This window comes from Oncorhynchus gorbuscha, linkage group LG21, assembly GCF_021184085.1.
Source record: "Oncorhynchus gorbuscha isolate QuinsamMale2020 ecotype Even-year linkage group LG21, OgorEven_v1.0, whole genome shotgun sequence".
Lineage (NCBI taxonomy): Eukaryota > Metazoa > Chordata > Actinopteri > Salmoniformes > Salmonidae > Oncorhynchus > Oncorhynchus gorbuscha.
In genome coordinates, this window is record NC_060193.1 from 29,041,112 (window position 1) to 29,055,885 (window position 14,774).

Genomic DNA, 14,774 nt, shown 5'->3' on the forward strand with positions numbered 1-14,774 from the left:
CTCAATCCCCTGTCGCACAGTTCAGCCTATTTGCGATGCATCATCGTATATAGCACCCCACCGCCAATAAATGTGCATGACGGTATTTATTTATACATTTGGGGCATATAGGCCTTGTTATTTTGTTCTTGGGCAATCTGTTTGAATAGTCTTTCACATTGATAGGTAGATGTAGACATGGGTTACATTTTACCGCTTTTTCAGGAAGAATTTTGGTTAATATAAGCCTAACACACAGGCACACTGTCTGTTTGACATATCAGTGTTCAACATGCAAAACATCTAGGCTGCATATCCTCTGAACATTCTGACATTGCGAGACTACAGAGAACGTTCGTGGCATGTCGTTGTCCAAGAATTGAGCAGCCTCCTGATTCAGAATGTTTTATGTGGTCTTGTTAATCAATCGATTTTACAACAGTAGTCTATTTATTAGTATCAATAAAGACACTGGTGGCTCAAGTCACAGAGAGAGAGACTCGCAATGCCCGTGTGTTTTTAAACTAGAGATGCCCACGTGATGTCAATCATTCTTAAATTTAGAATTTATACCAATGATATTGCAGTACTCAGAAATGCCCATCCTCCAAAGTTCTGCCCAACCAGGAAGTTAGAAACCGACGGTGTCAGAGGTAGGTTTTAACTTTATGGAAACGTCACGTCGTATATTTTGTAAAATAACACTATATCATCAGCACAAATATACTGATGTCACTTGACTTTTATTTTTCTCTGCCATAAGTCATTTATAAGATGGGGCAAATAGAAGCCGATACATGTTACTTTCACGTTTACTATTGCCTTTCTCTGGTTGACTGCATGCTTTACCAACAGTCACTGTCCGGGTATAGTTGATCAGCTAACCAGTGTAGTCATTTAGTGGACACGTCATATTATACTTATCATAATTACTGTATTACTTACCCTACTGAAGCCTACAATTCTCTGCATTTCTGTCTATAGCTTACTATACAACAGACTGTGATAGGAAATATAGGTAGTCTATTCGGTGTCAATAACCGTTTATTTTTGTCTCATCTCATACCAGACCATTGGCTAAGCTAAATAAGCGGGTTGTTTCCTTCAGTGGAAACTGCAACACACTCAGCTTCTCACAGGTTGTGGAGCGGGCCCTGGGACATGGGCACCTGTTTATTTTCATACACTGATCTTCTCTTGTATACACATCGATTCATTGTATACATTCCAGAGGACTGACGAGAGGTTACTAAAAGGCACCATGGACAGCCAGGAGGTGGGAGCCATGCTAGAGGAGTGTCACAGGGCTGCGTCTGCAGCAGGTCTGGTGGTTGTGGAGCCCACAGAGGAAGTCAAGCTCAACTTTCAAAGATACAGAGGTACTCCAGCAGAGGGTGCCCTTTGCCTAGTTCTAAAATTATGGCTGGGACAAAGTTTGTAGCTTTGCGGGGCCATAATGTGTTGTCAGGTGTTTAAATCTAGCGTAGAATAGGATTAAATCCAAATCAAATAACTTAATTTGCCTTCCCGAGTTGCGCAGCGGTCTAAGGCACTGCATTGCAGTGTTGCAATGTCACAACAGCCTGGGGTTAGATCCAGTCACTAATGGCTGTGACTGGTAGTGCCATAGGGTGGTGCACAATTGGCACAGCGTTGTCCGGGTTAGGGGAAGATTTGGCCGGGGGGACTTTACTTGGCTCATTGCGCTCTAGCGACTTGTGGCGGGCGGGGCGCCTGCAGGCTGACTTCTCTCTTCAGTTGATCAGTTTTTCCTCCGACACGTTGGTGTAGCTGGAACCACTGCTACCTCACCTGAGCGTAGTTTTCTGTCGGATGTAAACCCTCGAGGTTTACTGTTAGTTTTATTGTTCACATCTTTATGCAGGAGTTTGTTTTCAACTCACTCACTATCGAGTGAATGCAAAGGGGTTCTTACAAAAAGGAGATCTTACAAAAAGGACAGCCGTGTTTTTATATTATAAACGCCAGTAATGCAGATTTTGTCCATCTTCAGGAAACTCATTTGTGTGAAAAATTGTCTCTTTTTTTCAGTCACAATAGGGAGATAGGCCTAGCTCGGTCATGGATCAAACCATTCTGCTGGTGTTTTGACGCTTATCCACAAGTTGAAACGCGACATTCTATAATCTACATCTTCACGATGGGTCATTTGTTTTGTACTTTTACGCATTTTTCTCCCCAATTTCATGACATCCAATTGGTAGTTACAGTATTGTCCCATCGCTACAACTCCCCTACGGACTTGTGATGGTCGAGAGCCATGCGTCCTCCGAAACATGACCCTGCCAAGCTGCACTGCTTCTTGACACACTGCTCGCTTAACCTGGAAACCGTCCGTACCATTGTGTCAGAGGAAACACCATCCAGCTGGTGACCTAAGTCAGCTTGCAGGCGTCCGGCCCGCCATAAGGAGTCGCTAGAGCGTGATGAGACAAGGAAGTACCGGCCAGCCAAACCCTCCCCTAACCCGGACGACACTGGGCCAATTGTGCACCGCCTCATGGGTCTCCCAGTCATGGTGGGCTGTGACACAGCCTGTAATCTAACCCGGGTCCATAGTGATGTGCCTTACACCGCTGCACCACTCAGGAGGACAATGCTATTTTCATCATGTAATGTGTATGGACATAACTCGAAAGGTGCTCCAAATAAGACCCCTTTTTTCCAAAATTGCCAGAGAATTATAGGATTTACACAACAAATATTCAGAGACTTTAAATCTCTCAGTGGATTTTAACGAAACACCTGATGACTCATTCTAGGTGGAAAATGATCAGCAAAGCACTCAAACTAGCAATATCATCAGAACATTATGCAAGGATCTCTCTGATGATGCCTGGCATTATTTCAAGCCGGGTGCAAAGGGCTATACAGTGGCTCAAAAAAGTATTTAGTCAGCCACCAATTGTGCAAGTTCTCCCACTTAAAAAGATGAGGCCTGTAATTTTCATCATAGGTACACTTCAACTATGACAGACAAAATTAGAAAATAAAATCCAGAAAATCACATTGTAGGATTTGTAATGAATTTATTTGCAAATTATGGTGGAAAATAAACTTTTGTTATTGACCAAATACTTATCTCAATACTTTGTTATATACCCTTTGTTGGCAATGACAGAGGTCAAATGTTTCTATAAGTCTTCACAAGGTTTTCACAAACTGTTGCTGGTATTTTGGCCCATTCCTCCATGCAGATCTCCTCTAGAGCAGTGATGTTTTGGGGCTGTTACTGGGCAACACAGACTTTCAACTCGCTCCAAAGATTTTCTATGGAGTTTAGATCTGGAGACCGGCTAGGCCACTTCAGGACCTTAATGCTTCTTACGAAGCCACTCCTTCGTTGCCAGGGCGGTGTGTTTGGGATCATTGTCATGCTGAAAGATCCAGCCACGTTTCATCTTCACAATGCCCTTGCTGATGGAAGGAGGTTTACACTCAATCTCACGATACATGGCCCCATTCATTCTTTCCTTTACACAGATCAGTTGTCTTGATCCCTTTGCAGAAAACAGCCCCAAAGCATGATGTTTCCACCCCCATGCTTCACAGTAGGTATGGTGTTCTTTGGATGCAACTCAGCATTCTTTGTCCTCCCAAACACGACGAGTTGAGTTTTTACCAAAAAGTTATATTTTTGTTTCATCTGACCATATGACATTCTCCCAATCTTCTTATGGATCATCCAAATGCTCTCTAGCAAACTTCAGACTGACCTGGACATGTACTGGCTTAAGCAGGGGGACACGTCTGGCACTGCAGGATTTGAGTCCTTGGCGGCGTAGTGTGTTACTGATGGTAGGCTTTGTTACTTTTGTCCCAGCTCTCTGCAGGTCATTCACTAGGTCCCCCCGTGTGGTTCTGGGATTTTTTCTCACCGTTCTTGTGATCATTTTGACCCCACGGGGTGAGATCTTGCGTGGAGCCCCAGATCGAGGGAGATTATCAGTGGTCTTGTAGGGCTTCCATTTCCTAATAATTGCTCCCACAGTGGATTTCTTCAAACCAAGCTTCTTACCTATTGCAGATTCAGTCTTCCCAGTCTGGTGCAGGTCTACAATTTTGTTTCTGGTGTCCTTTGACAGCTCTTTGGTCTTGGCCATAGTGGAGTTTGGAGTGTGACTGTTTGAGGCTGTGGACAGGTGTCTTTTATACTGATAACATGTTCAAACAGGTGCCATTAATACAGGTAACGAGTGGAGGACAGAGGATCTTCTTAAAGAAGAAGTTACAGGTCTGAGAGCCAGAAATCCTGCTTGTTTGTAGGTGACCAAATACTTATTTTCCACCATCATTTGCAAATAAATTCATTAAAAATCCTACAATGTGATTTTCTGGAGAGAAAAAAATCTCATTTTGTCTGTCATAGTTGAAGTGTACCTATGATGAAAATTACAGGCCTTGTGTTTTTAAGTGGGAGAACTTGCACAATTGGTGGCTGACTAAATACTTTTTTTTGCCCCACTGTATGGATATTTCTTAATTACATTATCTTACTTTTAGATTTATGTATTGGTGTGAATTGTTAGATACTACTGCACTGTTGGAGCTTGGAACACAAGCATTTCGTTACACCCGCAATAACATCTGCTAAATATGTGTATGTGATTTGAATTCTTCAACTATGAAGTTCGAGTTGTAGCCATTAAATGTGCCAATGAGCTGAAGCACCTGAAGTACCTTAGAGAGAAATATTTGAGGAGCGAATTTGAGCATTTCTGAAGGAAGATGATCTTTCTCAAGAAGGCTCTATTTAAATCTTTACAATTAGAACATCTTTACACAGATTTGGCAAAGGGTGCCTTTGTCAGACCAAGAGCTAAATGGATTGAAGAGAGGGAAAAAAACACCAGTTATTTTTAATTATCAACATTTATCAATTCCTTTTATGAAAACCTTTACAACTCACAATTTCAGAGAGATGGTTGTGAAAGCTACATTTGCCACATTCAGAATTATGTCCCTGTAATTGAAGATGATTTCTACTCAGTTTTGCGATTCACCTGTGTCAATTGAAGAAATTGGAGAGGGTCTGAATTCAATGAAAAAAGGTAAATCACCTGGCCGTGATGGCCAGTCAGTTGAATTCCACATGCAGTTTTGGAAGTTACTAGAAGACCCTATTTTTAATATGTTTCAAAATTGCATTGAAAATGGTGAAATGGTCTCCACTATGACACAGGACCTTATTTCACTGTTTCCGAAGCCTGGTAAAGACCCTTCTCTCATTGACAATTGGAGACCAATTAATTTATGAAATATTGATTGCTCTGGTTTATGCCAAATGATTAAAGAAAGCAATAGATACCATTTATAAATTAGACTCAAACAGGATTTATGAAAGACAGTCACAAGTTCCAACATTCGTTTAGTCCTGAACCTTTTAGATTATTCAGATGCAATTGACTCGGATGCTGTTTTATTTTTGTAAAGACGTTGAACATGAATTTCTCTTTCGGTCTCTGAAACGTATTGGTTAAGGTGAACATTTATATCAAAGTCATTCACATATTTTAAAAATATATAAATAGTTCTGTGATACTTTAATATATCCAAAAGATTCAGTATCAACACAGGTGTATGACAGGGATGCCCAATTTCACCCTTTTTATTCATTTTGCTAGTGGAACTTCTGTCTCTAGATATTCTGAATAATGCAAACCTGCATGGCATATCCATTTTTAACAGAGAAATCCACATTTCCCAACTGGCTGACAATACGACTTTTTTTTTTAAATTAAGACCAAGACCATGTCCTTAATGCTATCACGGCATTCTCTGTTGTATCTGGATTAAAACTGAATGTTTTCTAAATGTGAAATCTTATGTTTATATGACTCTGATAAAGAAATATAAAATATTAAATATATTAAATATTTAGGAATACATCTATCCAAAAACCACTTCGTCATATATTTATGAATTTCTCTCCTAAAAAAATGTAAATTAATATATTTCATAATTGTCTATAAAGGGATCAAATCAAATTTTATTGGTCACATTGTCACGCTCGTCGTAATGATTAGACCAAGGCGCAGCGTGAATAGAGTTCCATATATTTTAATAAACCTAAAACTCACCAAAACAATAAAGAACAAATGAAGCGTGAAGCTACTGGTGTGCCCTCAGGGAACTACATGTAGACAAGATCCCACAACTAACAATGGGGAAAATGGCTACCTAAATATCATCCCCAATCAGAGACAACAATAAACAGCTGTCTCTGATTGGGAACCATATCAGGCCAAAATAGATATGCAAAAACCCTAGATGACAAAAACCCTAGACATTCAACAACTAGAGTACCCACCCAAGTCACACCCTGACGTAACCAAAATATATAGAAAAACAGAGAATCTAAGGTCGGGGCGTGACGCACATACACATGGTTAGCAGATGTTAATGCGAGTGTAGCAAAATGCCTGTGTTTCTATTTCTGACAGTGCAGTAATATCTAACAAGTAATTAACAAATTCACAATGACTACCTTACACTTGTGTGTATAAAGGGATGAATAAGAATATGTACATAAAATATATGGATGAGTGATGGCCGTGCAGCATATTGCAGTCGATGGTATAGAGTACAGTATATATGAGATGAGTAATGTAAGGTATGTAATCATTATATAAAGTGGCATTGTTTAAAGCGACTAGTAATGCATGTATTACATCCAATGATTCATTGTTAAAGTGGCTAGAGATTTTAGTCCGTATGTTGGCAGCAGCCACTCAATGTTAGTGATGGCTGTTTAACAGTCTGATAGCTGCTGTTTTTCAGTCTCTTGGTGCCAGCTTGATGCACCTGTACTGACCCCTCCTTTTGGGTGATAGCGGGGTGAACAGGCAGTGGCTCGGGTGGTTGTTGTCCGTGATGATCTTTAAGGCCTTCCTGTGACATCGGGTGCTGTAGGTGCCCTGGAGGGCAGGTTGTTTGACCCCGGTGATGCGTTGTGCAGACCGCACTACCCTCTGGAGAGCCTTGCGGTTGAGGGCGGTGCAGTTACCGTACCAGGCTTTGATACAGCCCGACAGGATGCTCTCGATTGTGCATCTGTAAAAGTTTGGCAGTGTTTTCGGTGACAAGCCAAATATCTTCAGCCTCCTGAGGTTGAAGAGGCGCTGTTTTCGCCTTCTTCACAATGCTGTCTGTGTGGGTGGACCATTTCAGTTCGATCACGGACAATCTATACTTGGAAGAGTGCTTCTGTCCAAGGCAGAGGGGCTGTCTCGCTTTGTGTACCCCTTATTATCTTTATTTGTAAATCCCTCGCCCTGTAAAGAGATCAACAAGACCTTTCTTGACTTCATCTGTAAAAATAGGTCTCACAAACTAAACAAGTAGTTCCTCTCAAATAAAATATCTGAAGGTCTGGAAATGTTGCATTTTGTTGACATAACACTTTCAATATAATTTGGTTGAAAAGGTGTGTTGACAATACAGAATCCATTTGGTATTTAATTCCAAACAATGTGTTTAATAAATTGGGAGGTCTTCCGTTTTTATTGAAATGTAATTATATTCCTGAAAGATTAGCCGCGAAATTGGCTAGGTTTCACCAACAAGCTTTAATATCCTTTTTGGATTGTATTTAGTAGTTTTTTGTTTATACCTGTGTTTTGTTGGACATGTTTGATGTAGTGATGTAAATTGTTAATTTTGTATAAAAGATACATTGGTGCAGCTGGCTTCCGGATTATGCGAGCGGGTTTCAAGAAGCGCGGCTTGGCGGGTCATGTTTCGGAGGACGCATGACTCGACCTTCGCCTCTCCCGATCCCGTTGGGGAGTTGCAGTGATGAGACGAGATCGTAATCACGGAAAAGTGGGTTAAAAATAACGATCATTTATTGTGAATGACCTTATCGCTTACTGTATAATGAACCCATAGATCTCAAATGGGCCCATTTTAACTTTAGAGTAGCTTTTAGGCATGATATTTAAGTTTTTAAAAATTGTTTTTTTACTTTTCTGTATTGTTTTTCTCTTCACCCATATTCTGTCCCCTAATTTCCAGAGTCCCTGTCAGTTGAACTGAGCATGCTACTGCAGGAGGCAGTGGCGATGAGGTGGCCATTTGTACCAGAGAAGTGGCAGTACAAGCAGTCCGTCACTTCCCAGGACAAAGTCAACTTGAAGGACGTCATTAGTCTGCATCTACCACAGCTACTGGTAATATGGCCCTACACGGATGCCACTCATATCAAAGCAAAATCAAACAAAGCACTCCCTGATGAAGGCATGTGTGTTCTAAATGTGTCAATGGTAGACTAGGGTGACATGTGGGACGCAGGCTAAGATATATTTTTAAAACTGTGTTTCATTTATATATAAAAAAAAATATTATTTTGACTATTCTGATTCAAGATGCCCCCCCCAGAAAATAGCCATTTATCACAAAAAGACTGTCTTCAAATTATTTATTTTTTTAAACTTTTGATTCATTTTAATGTGTCAGGCTCTGCTGAAGGCGTCCATCTTGGCCAGGGAACCCCAATGGGCAGCAAGTGTGGTCTTCCTGATGGATCGGTTCCTGTATTGGACAGATGAGTCCAGCCGGCTGCTGAAGATCACCAAGCTCCTCCACAGACACTACCCAGGAACCCCAATCGCCCCCCAGCTGGTCATACGACAGGCCAGGGTCTATCTCAATGACGGTGAGTGAGGTCATCATTCTGCGACTTCATACTATAATTTTCACAGATTGGTTATTTGTTGTTTACAGACGATATTAGGGATCCAGCTCTTTATCATGTGGTGTTTCCATGCTGTCTGTGTATTGGAATACTAGTTATGTTTTTAATTTATTTACCATACTATCAAGATAAAGCTCCTTAACCTTTAAGTATAATTCCACCCCAAAAGTATATCTTGAAAATGTGATTGCTGACAAGCAAAACATGTTGCGAGTATGCCAACAATGGACTAATGAAACAAATACCAAAAAAATAGTTTTGGGGTGGTCCATTTGTCATGCTTGTTGTCTCGCCCACAGGTAAACTCCAGAAGGCAGAGTACATACTGAGCAGTCTCATCAACAATAGTGGAGCAACAGGTAGGCTTACAAAATACAATTATCTTACCATTTAATGTTCCCCCATTAGGGTCTCTGTCAACATGCGTGTTTGCAATCTGCAGGTTGCTGGATATATCAGTCTGACAGCGATAGGACTCTCATCCAGGCGGTCAGTGTGCAAGTGCGTGGACAGGTTCTGCAGAAACTGGGTAAGGGAAGAAAGAGCGAGAGAGAGAGGATGTATAGCATTATGTCTACGCATCCCCCCCCATCTCTGAATTGTATGTTTCGTCTCAGGACTGTGGCTGGAGGCTGCTGAGCTGATCTGGACCTCCCTGGTCGGCTATTACGCTCTTCCTCAACCTGATAAAAAGGTGGAGCCTAAACATCTAGTGCACCCCAATGAATAACTGAATACTAAATCACGCAATCTGTGAACTGCTCATATTTTTCCTCCAGTGGTGTGAAAAACTACTTTATGAAGGTTTAATATGTGTTTAGTATGAATTTTAACTCGGTATGCATTTTGATTTGTAGGGCATTGGAACGTCCCTTGGGATTCTGGCCAACATATTGGTGTCTATGAATGATGGCGACTTCCATGCATTTAAGACCAATCCGGGCATTGACTTGGTGAGCACTCAGTCTTTAACCAATGAAATCACTTGTGTTCTAAAGATACACATTGACGTCTGCGTAAGTTGTATGATTTATGACTCTTTTCTAATGTCTCTGACCTCTACATGACCTCAGTGTATGCCTTTATGTCTGGAGTAGTGTTTCCTTGAGAACTATGGCCACCGTCTCCTCTCTGCAGCTGCGGCAGCTAAAATGGCGGTGGTGTACAGCCAGTATGCCTCACTGTACGTGTTAACAAATGTGGTGAGTCCTCTCTTTCTCTCTTTTGTGTTTGTCGTGGGGGGGGGGTGGTTGTGGTGGATAAGCGAGAAGTCTTCTAGAGAGGCTGGAGCTTACTGTTAGGTGAGCACTGTGACACAACTGCCTATTAACATAATACTAGATATTATGCTAAGTCATTCTCTTTCTTTCTTTCTCCCTCCAGGTCACCCAAGGCACCTGTCTGTTGTCCTACAGTTTCTCAGTAGAATGCCCCCCCTCGGACAAACACTCCTTCCTCCTCCAGGCCAAGGAGGCCTTTGAGATCGGCCTACTTACCAAAACAGGGGGGGACATGGTCACCAGCAAACAGGAGCTCCACACATTCCTCAAGGCAGCCTACTCTCTGACTGTCAGTCACAAGTGGCTGGGCACCCCTCAGAAGACAGTGGACCAGGCCAGATTGGTATGCCGGGAGGCTTTGGAGAAGTTCTATGCCTACTGCCATGCAGACAGCCAACAGAGAGATGCTCTTTGCACTGGAGTTATGAGTCTGATAACCCAAGTGAAGATTCTATTGCGGGTCAATCCATTCTTGAACTCAGACAAGGGGTCGTTCATCCCAGATAGCTATAGAGACGTGGTGGAAGAGCGAGCAGTGCGATTCACTCTGGATGGTTTCTCCCAGGTGATGGGGAGGTTCAGGCAGTACCACACCTCAGTGTGTGAGGCATCTGAGGCAAGCTGTAGGAGGAAACATGAAGGCCACCAGGCTGGACTCTGTATAACAGCACTGGGGACCACGGCAACGGCCCCTAACACAGAGTGTGCCACTGAGAACCACAAGCCCCAAAAAGCCACACATAAAGAAGAGTTACACAGAGACAAAGCACCCTTTTGTTTAGCTCCAAGGTTACCTCAGGAACAGGAGCTCTGTACAACTCTGGGTAGCACTGAAGAGCTACCAAGCAATAGCTATAATAAAATGTCCCTCAAATCACTCAGTAGCAGCTTTGGGTCCTCATTTGAAAAAGTCTCTTTGAACAGCACTGGTTCTCCCCTCAGCTGTAGTGGCAACAAAGATGTCAGTGTTCCGGATAAGGTAAACATGGAGTATCTGTGCGATCCAAACTGCCTCACCGAGGTTAGTGAAGATGGGTTGGAAAATGGGTCAGAATCTAAAAGCAAGACCAGGAAAAGAGATATCAGAGCAAGTCTCAGTGCTCAGGCAGGATCCAACTCTTCCACCCGGGTCACTTCCTCATCATCCACCCACACCGGAAGTGATGTTGAGCAGTTTGAAATGATCGACGAACAGAGTCTAATAGAGACTGTGGAGACCGAGGAGGAGTGTAGCAGGTGTGGTGCGTCAGTGTCTGTGAGACCTACAGGAGATGGAGTAGTGACTCATCCAGAGTACCAAGACAAGTCGAGGACTTCCTCTTTTAGCTCCATTGGCGACAGCCTCGGCTCCCAGTCATCATGGCAGAAACTATCCCTATCTGACACATCCCAGGAGGCAGCTGCAGTACCACAAATAGGTTCTGCAGCCCCAGCAGCTGTAAATGAACACCGAGGTCCCGCCTCCTCGCAGATAGTTCCGAACTTCACTGTGGATCAAGAAGCAGAAACGGAGGACGACACTGGATCCCCTCACCCCTTTGGGCCTAACAGTGCTGCAGCGTATCACAGAAGACCTCCACAACTAGGATCTGAGGGCCTCATCCCAGAGCAGTGTCTCTCTACAGAGATAGACAGCTCCTATGAGATGGTGGAGAAAGAGATAGGACACATAGTCCACAACACTGAACCCTGTGCTGGAGAGAAGCAGATTCCCTCTCACCCAAACTCCTCATGCTATACCTGTCTAAAGCACGGCATCATGGGTGGTCTAGTGTCTGAGAACCAGTACGTTTTGACAGAGGAGGACTACATCACCCTCCTGGCTGGGATGTGTCATGGCTGTATGTTAAAGAGACTGCAGAGTGACATGAAATTCAAGCTTGGGAAACAGAAAAGCGCCTACAGTGAGTTCCTTTTGCCTCGTAGTGTTATAGAAAATGTAAAGTCATGGTTGTTTTGTGTTTTTCAAGGTAAAAGGCAACTTGAAATACTTGAAATAATTATTAAGTACTAATAAGATGAAATATACAAATGTAATGTTTACATACAGTTCAATGCTTTCAAAAGGTTTAATGCACCAACGGCCACTTCAGATAGAGGTTATTTAACATTAAGATTATGTTACATGAGATGCTCAATTTCTTGAACTTGTACTCGACTATCCTTGTGATGGAAATGGCTCGGTTCTGAACATATACACTATTTCCAGCATACACAGTGGTTCATGGTGAACTTGACACCGGTTGCACTGAAGTTTACAAAACAGAAATGACAAGTTGTTTATATGACATGGTAAAAATTGTATTTTGCGTAGTAATAACCTCTAAAAAAAACGGTGTTCTTTTCTCCAGGTGCTCTCCTTCTGAAGTACTCCAGGGCCTCTGGATTGTGGACATCCAGAGAGACCTATGTGTACATCGGAGAGCCAATAGGGAAGCAAGGCCAGCAGAGAATAGCATTATGGGTACAGTTTCTACACCAAGAGGAGAGGCTGAGTAGGTCAGTAGGGATAAATCAAGATTGAATTGAATCCAGCTTTGACACACAGGAACATCTGAGTCCTAACTTCAGAGATACTCACATTTTCGCACAGTCTCCCATTGACATCGATGCATGATTTTATGTGTTGCAAAAGTGAACATTGTGTGCCCGTCTCGAGTGAGGATTGGGCCCTAACGTGAACATGTTCTCCGCGTTTTCATTTCCCCCTTCAGCTATGTGGGGAAGGAGTACCTAGAACCTAAGGGCATTCAGTTCCACCTGAGTGACGTGGAGAGGCAGATGACGGCCCAGTACTACGTGACAGAGTTTAACAAGAGACTCTACAAGGAGAAAGTGACCGCTCAGATCTTCTTCATCCCTTCAGAAGTGCTACTGGTAAGGCATTAACTAACGTCCCACGAATCATTGATTCATTGGGGGTTGTAAGTGCTCTGATAGCCTGGGCCCAGATCTGTTTGAGCAACTCCATAGAAGTTGACTATACAGCACAAACAGGTCTGGGCCCAGGCTAGTACTCCGTGGCTTAGCTTCCTGATGTATTATGCAATGAGGTGATTGACATTTTAATAACACCGTTCAAAATGAAATATTGCCATACTTTTCCAGACACCACCACAGACAGACAGACAGACACACACACACACACACACAACAACTAATATTTTTTATCATTTGATTTGCTTTTTTAATTAGCATTGGGACCTGTTGTGCCAAAGCCACACTTCACCAAATCAAATTAAATCGAGCACATTTCATACACAGTGAGTGTGCTTTACCCTAAGAAGAAAGAAACCAATCCAAAGAAATAAACCAACTTCACCATGGTCATATTGAAAGATGGGATTTTTATTTTCTGATAGCTGCTTATTATGAAGGACTGTTTTTACTTGCTATGACTGATATGTGGTTGTTTTATCGGCCTTAGTTGAGTGCATTGACTATAAGTCGCTCTGAATAAGATTGTCGACTAAATTACCAAAACGTATTGTAAAATGTCATGTTCACACATCTTCAGAAGAAGTGAACATTCCTCCTGTTTAGACAGCTGCTTGTTTTGTTTCAGATCTTGGAGGGGGATGAGGTGGTGGACTGTGTGACAGTGGAGCCCTACATGCTGGGGGACTTTGTGAAGCTCACCAACAACACTACAAAAGTGGACAAGCGGTTCAAGGCGTCAGAATATGGAATCGCTTTTGGACATTTCACCTACCAGTTCTCTGGATGCCAAGAGGTTGTTGTCGACCTACAAGGTGTGCGTGTGTGTGCTTGTGCAGTGTGCGTGTGTCTGTCTATGCCTCAGGTGAATATAACGTTCATTTGTTGAATCTTATAATTCAGCATTTTACATTACATTTTCTATATGTCACTAAATGTTTTTTTTTTTTTTCCTCTCTCTCTTTTCTTTCTCCCCAGGGTGGGTGACCGCCAATGGGAAGGGGCTGACGTACCTCACAGACCCTCAGATCCACTCTCTCAGGACCCCTAAAGGTGCCACCAACTTCGCTGAGAGGGGGGTCAGTTATTTCCTAAAGGACCAGCATGGACCAGAATGCAACAGTATCTGTGACCTACTGTCACTGGGCAAACTGCAGTAACATACGTCTTGAAAACAGTGATGTCTACCACCAGGTAGAAATGTGTGTGTTTGCTTGGGGCTCCTTGACAACTCTCGAACAACATCTTGTTTTGGCCTAAAATATGTGCATTGCGATCCCCTACTACAATGCACAATGCACATTCTGACCTATTAGACATGGGCTGATCCTGTGGTGAAAACAGCAGTGTAGTGAAGCACATTCGGTAGCATGTGATTTCATTTCTAGAAGTGAGAATTGTCTGCCCCGTTTACCAACCACAACCAGTTCTGTTAAAATCAGGCCGTACTGTATTTTCAATGTACTGTAAATGTTTTTGTGACCCTTGATACCACTCTCGTTTATGTATTTATTACCTAAGGCCTGCGCTCTGTTGTGGCCCACAAAGTTTTATTAAATTGACATTGATCTGTTTTAATTGATTAAATCGTATCACAGAAATGAAAGAGGAACCTGCTACTGTGTATCCGTTCACCTGTCTAGACCAAACATTGGATGGATTGTTGCTCGACTGATTCGACCAAACAAGGAAGTAACATCCATTGGTCTGGTTAGATTAGCCAGAATAGCACCTGACACTCACCACAAACAAATGAGGTGCAAAATGATTTGTTAATTCAATGTTTACTTGATCACATCTCGCTGAGTGAACCAGGGATGTATTCATTAGGCACCAAATGGAAGAAAATTGAAACAGGGAGG

The 14,774-nt window shown here is 42.5% G+C and overlaps 1 protein-coding gene across 4 annotated transcripts; it reads left to right on the forward strand.

Annotated features, from left to right (window-relative positions):
- Position 1: 1 nt before the first annotated feature.
- On the forward strand, positions 2 to 14,524 carry alpk1 (alpha-kinase 1). Of its 4 annotated transcripts, XM_046318668.1 has the most exons (15): positions 2 to 82; positions 567 to 632; positions 1,211 to 1,358; positions 8,017 to 8,171; positions 8,458 to 8,656; positions 8,995 to 9,054; positions 9,138 to 9,224; positions 9,313 to 9,389; positions 9,553 to 9,648; positions 9,793 to 9,897; positions 10,079 to 11,879; positions 12,327 to 12,474; positions 12,690 to 12,852; positions 13,541 to 13,727; positions 13,891 to 14,524. In XM_046318668.1, exons 3-15 carry the CDS (start codon positions 1,241 to 1,243, stop codon positions 14,070 to 14,072), a joined length of 3,378 nt encoding a protein of 1,125 aa, XP_046174624.1. In that variant the 5' UTR covers positions 2 to 82; positions 567 to 632; positions 1,211 to 1,240; the 3' UTR covers positions 14,073 to 14,524. The 4 variants fall into 4 exon arrangements, with proteins under 4 accessions (XP_046174624.1, XP_046174626.1, XP_046174625.1 ...); XM_046318670.1 differs by lacking the exon at positions 2 to 82 and having other exon boundaries at positions 552 to 632; XM_046318669.1 differs by lacking the exons at positions 2 to 82; positions 567 to 632 and having other exon boundaries at positions 649 to 1,358.
- The last annotated feature ends 250 nt before the right edge of the window (positions 14,525 to 14,774 follow it).

What these genes read in the sequence shown, in the direction of transcription:
- alpk1 (XM_046318668.1), top strand. Translation starts at nt 1,241, where the DNA reads ATGGACAGCCAGGAGGTGGGAGCCATGCTAGAGGAGTGTCACAGGGCT. An exon ending in CCAATCCGGGCATTGACTTG is followed by an intron (nt 9,649 to 9,792) that starts GTGAGCACTCAG and finishes TGTCTGGAGTAG; the next exon opens with TGTTTCCTTGAGAACTATGG. An exon ending in CAAGAGGAGAGGCTGAGTAG is followed by an intron (nt 12,475 to 12,689) that starts GTCAGTAGGGAT and finishes TTCCCCCTTCAG; the next exon opens with CTATGTGGGGAAGGAGTACC.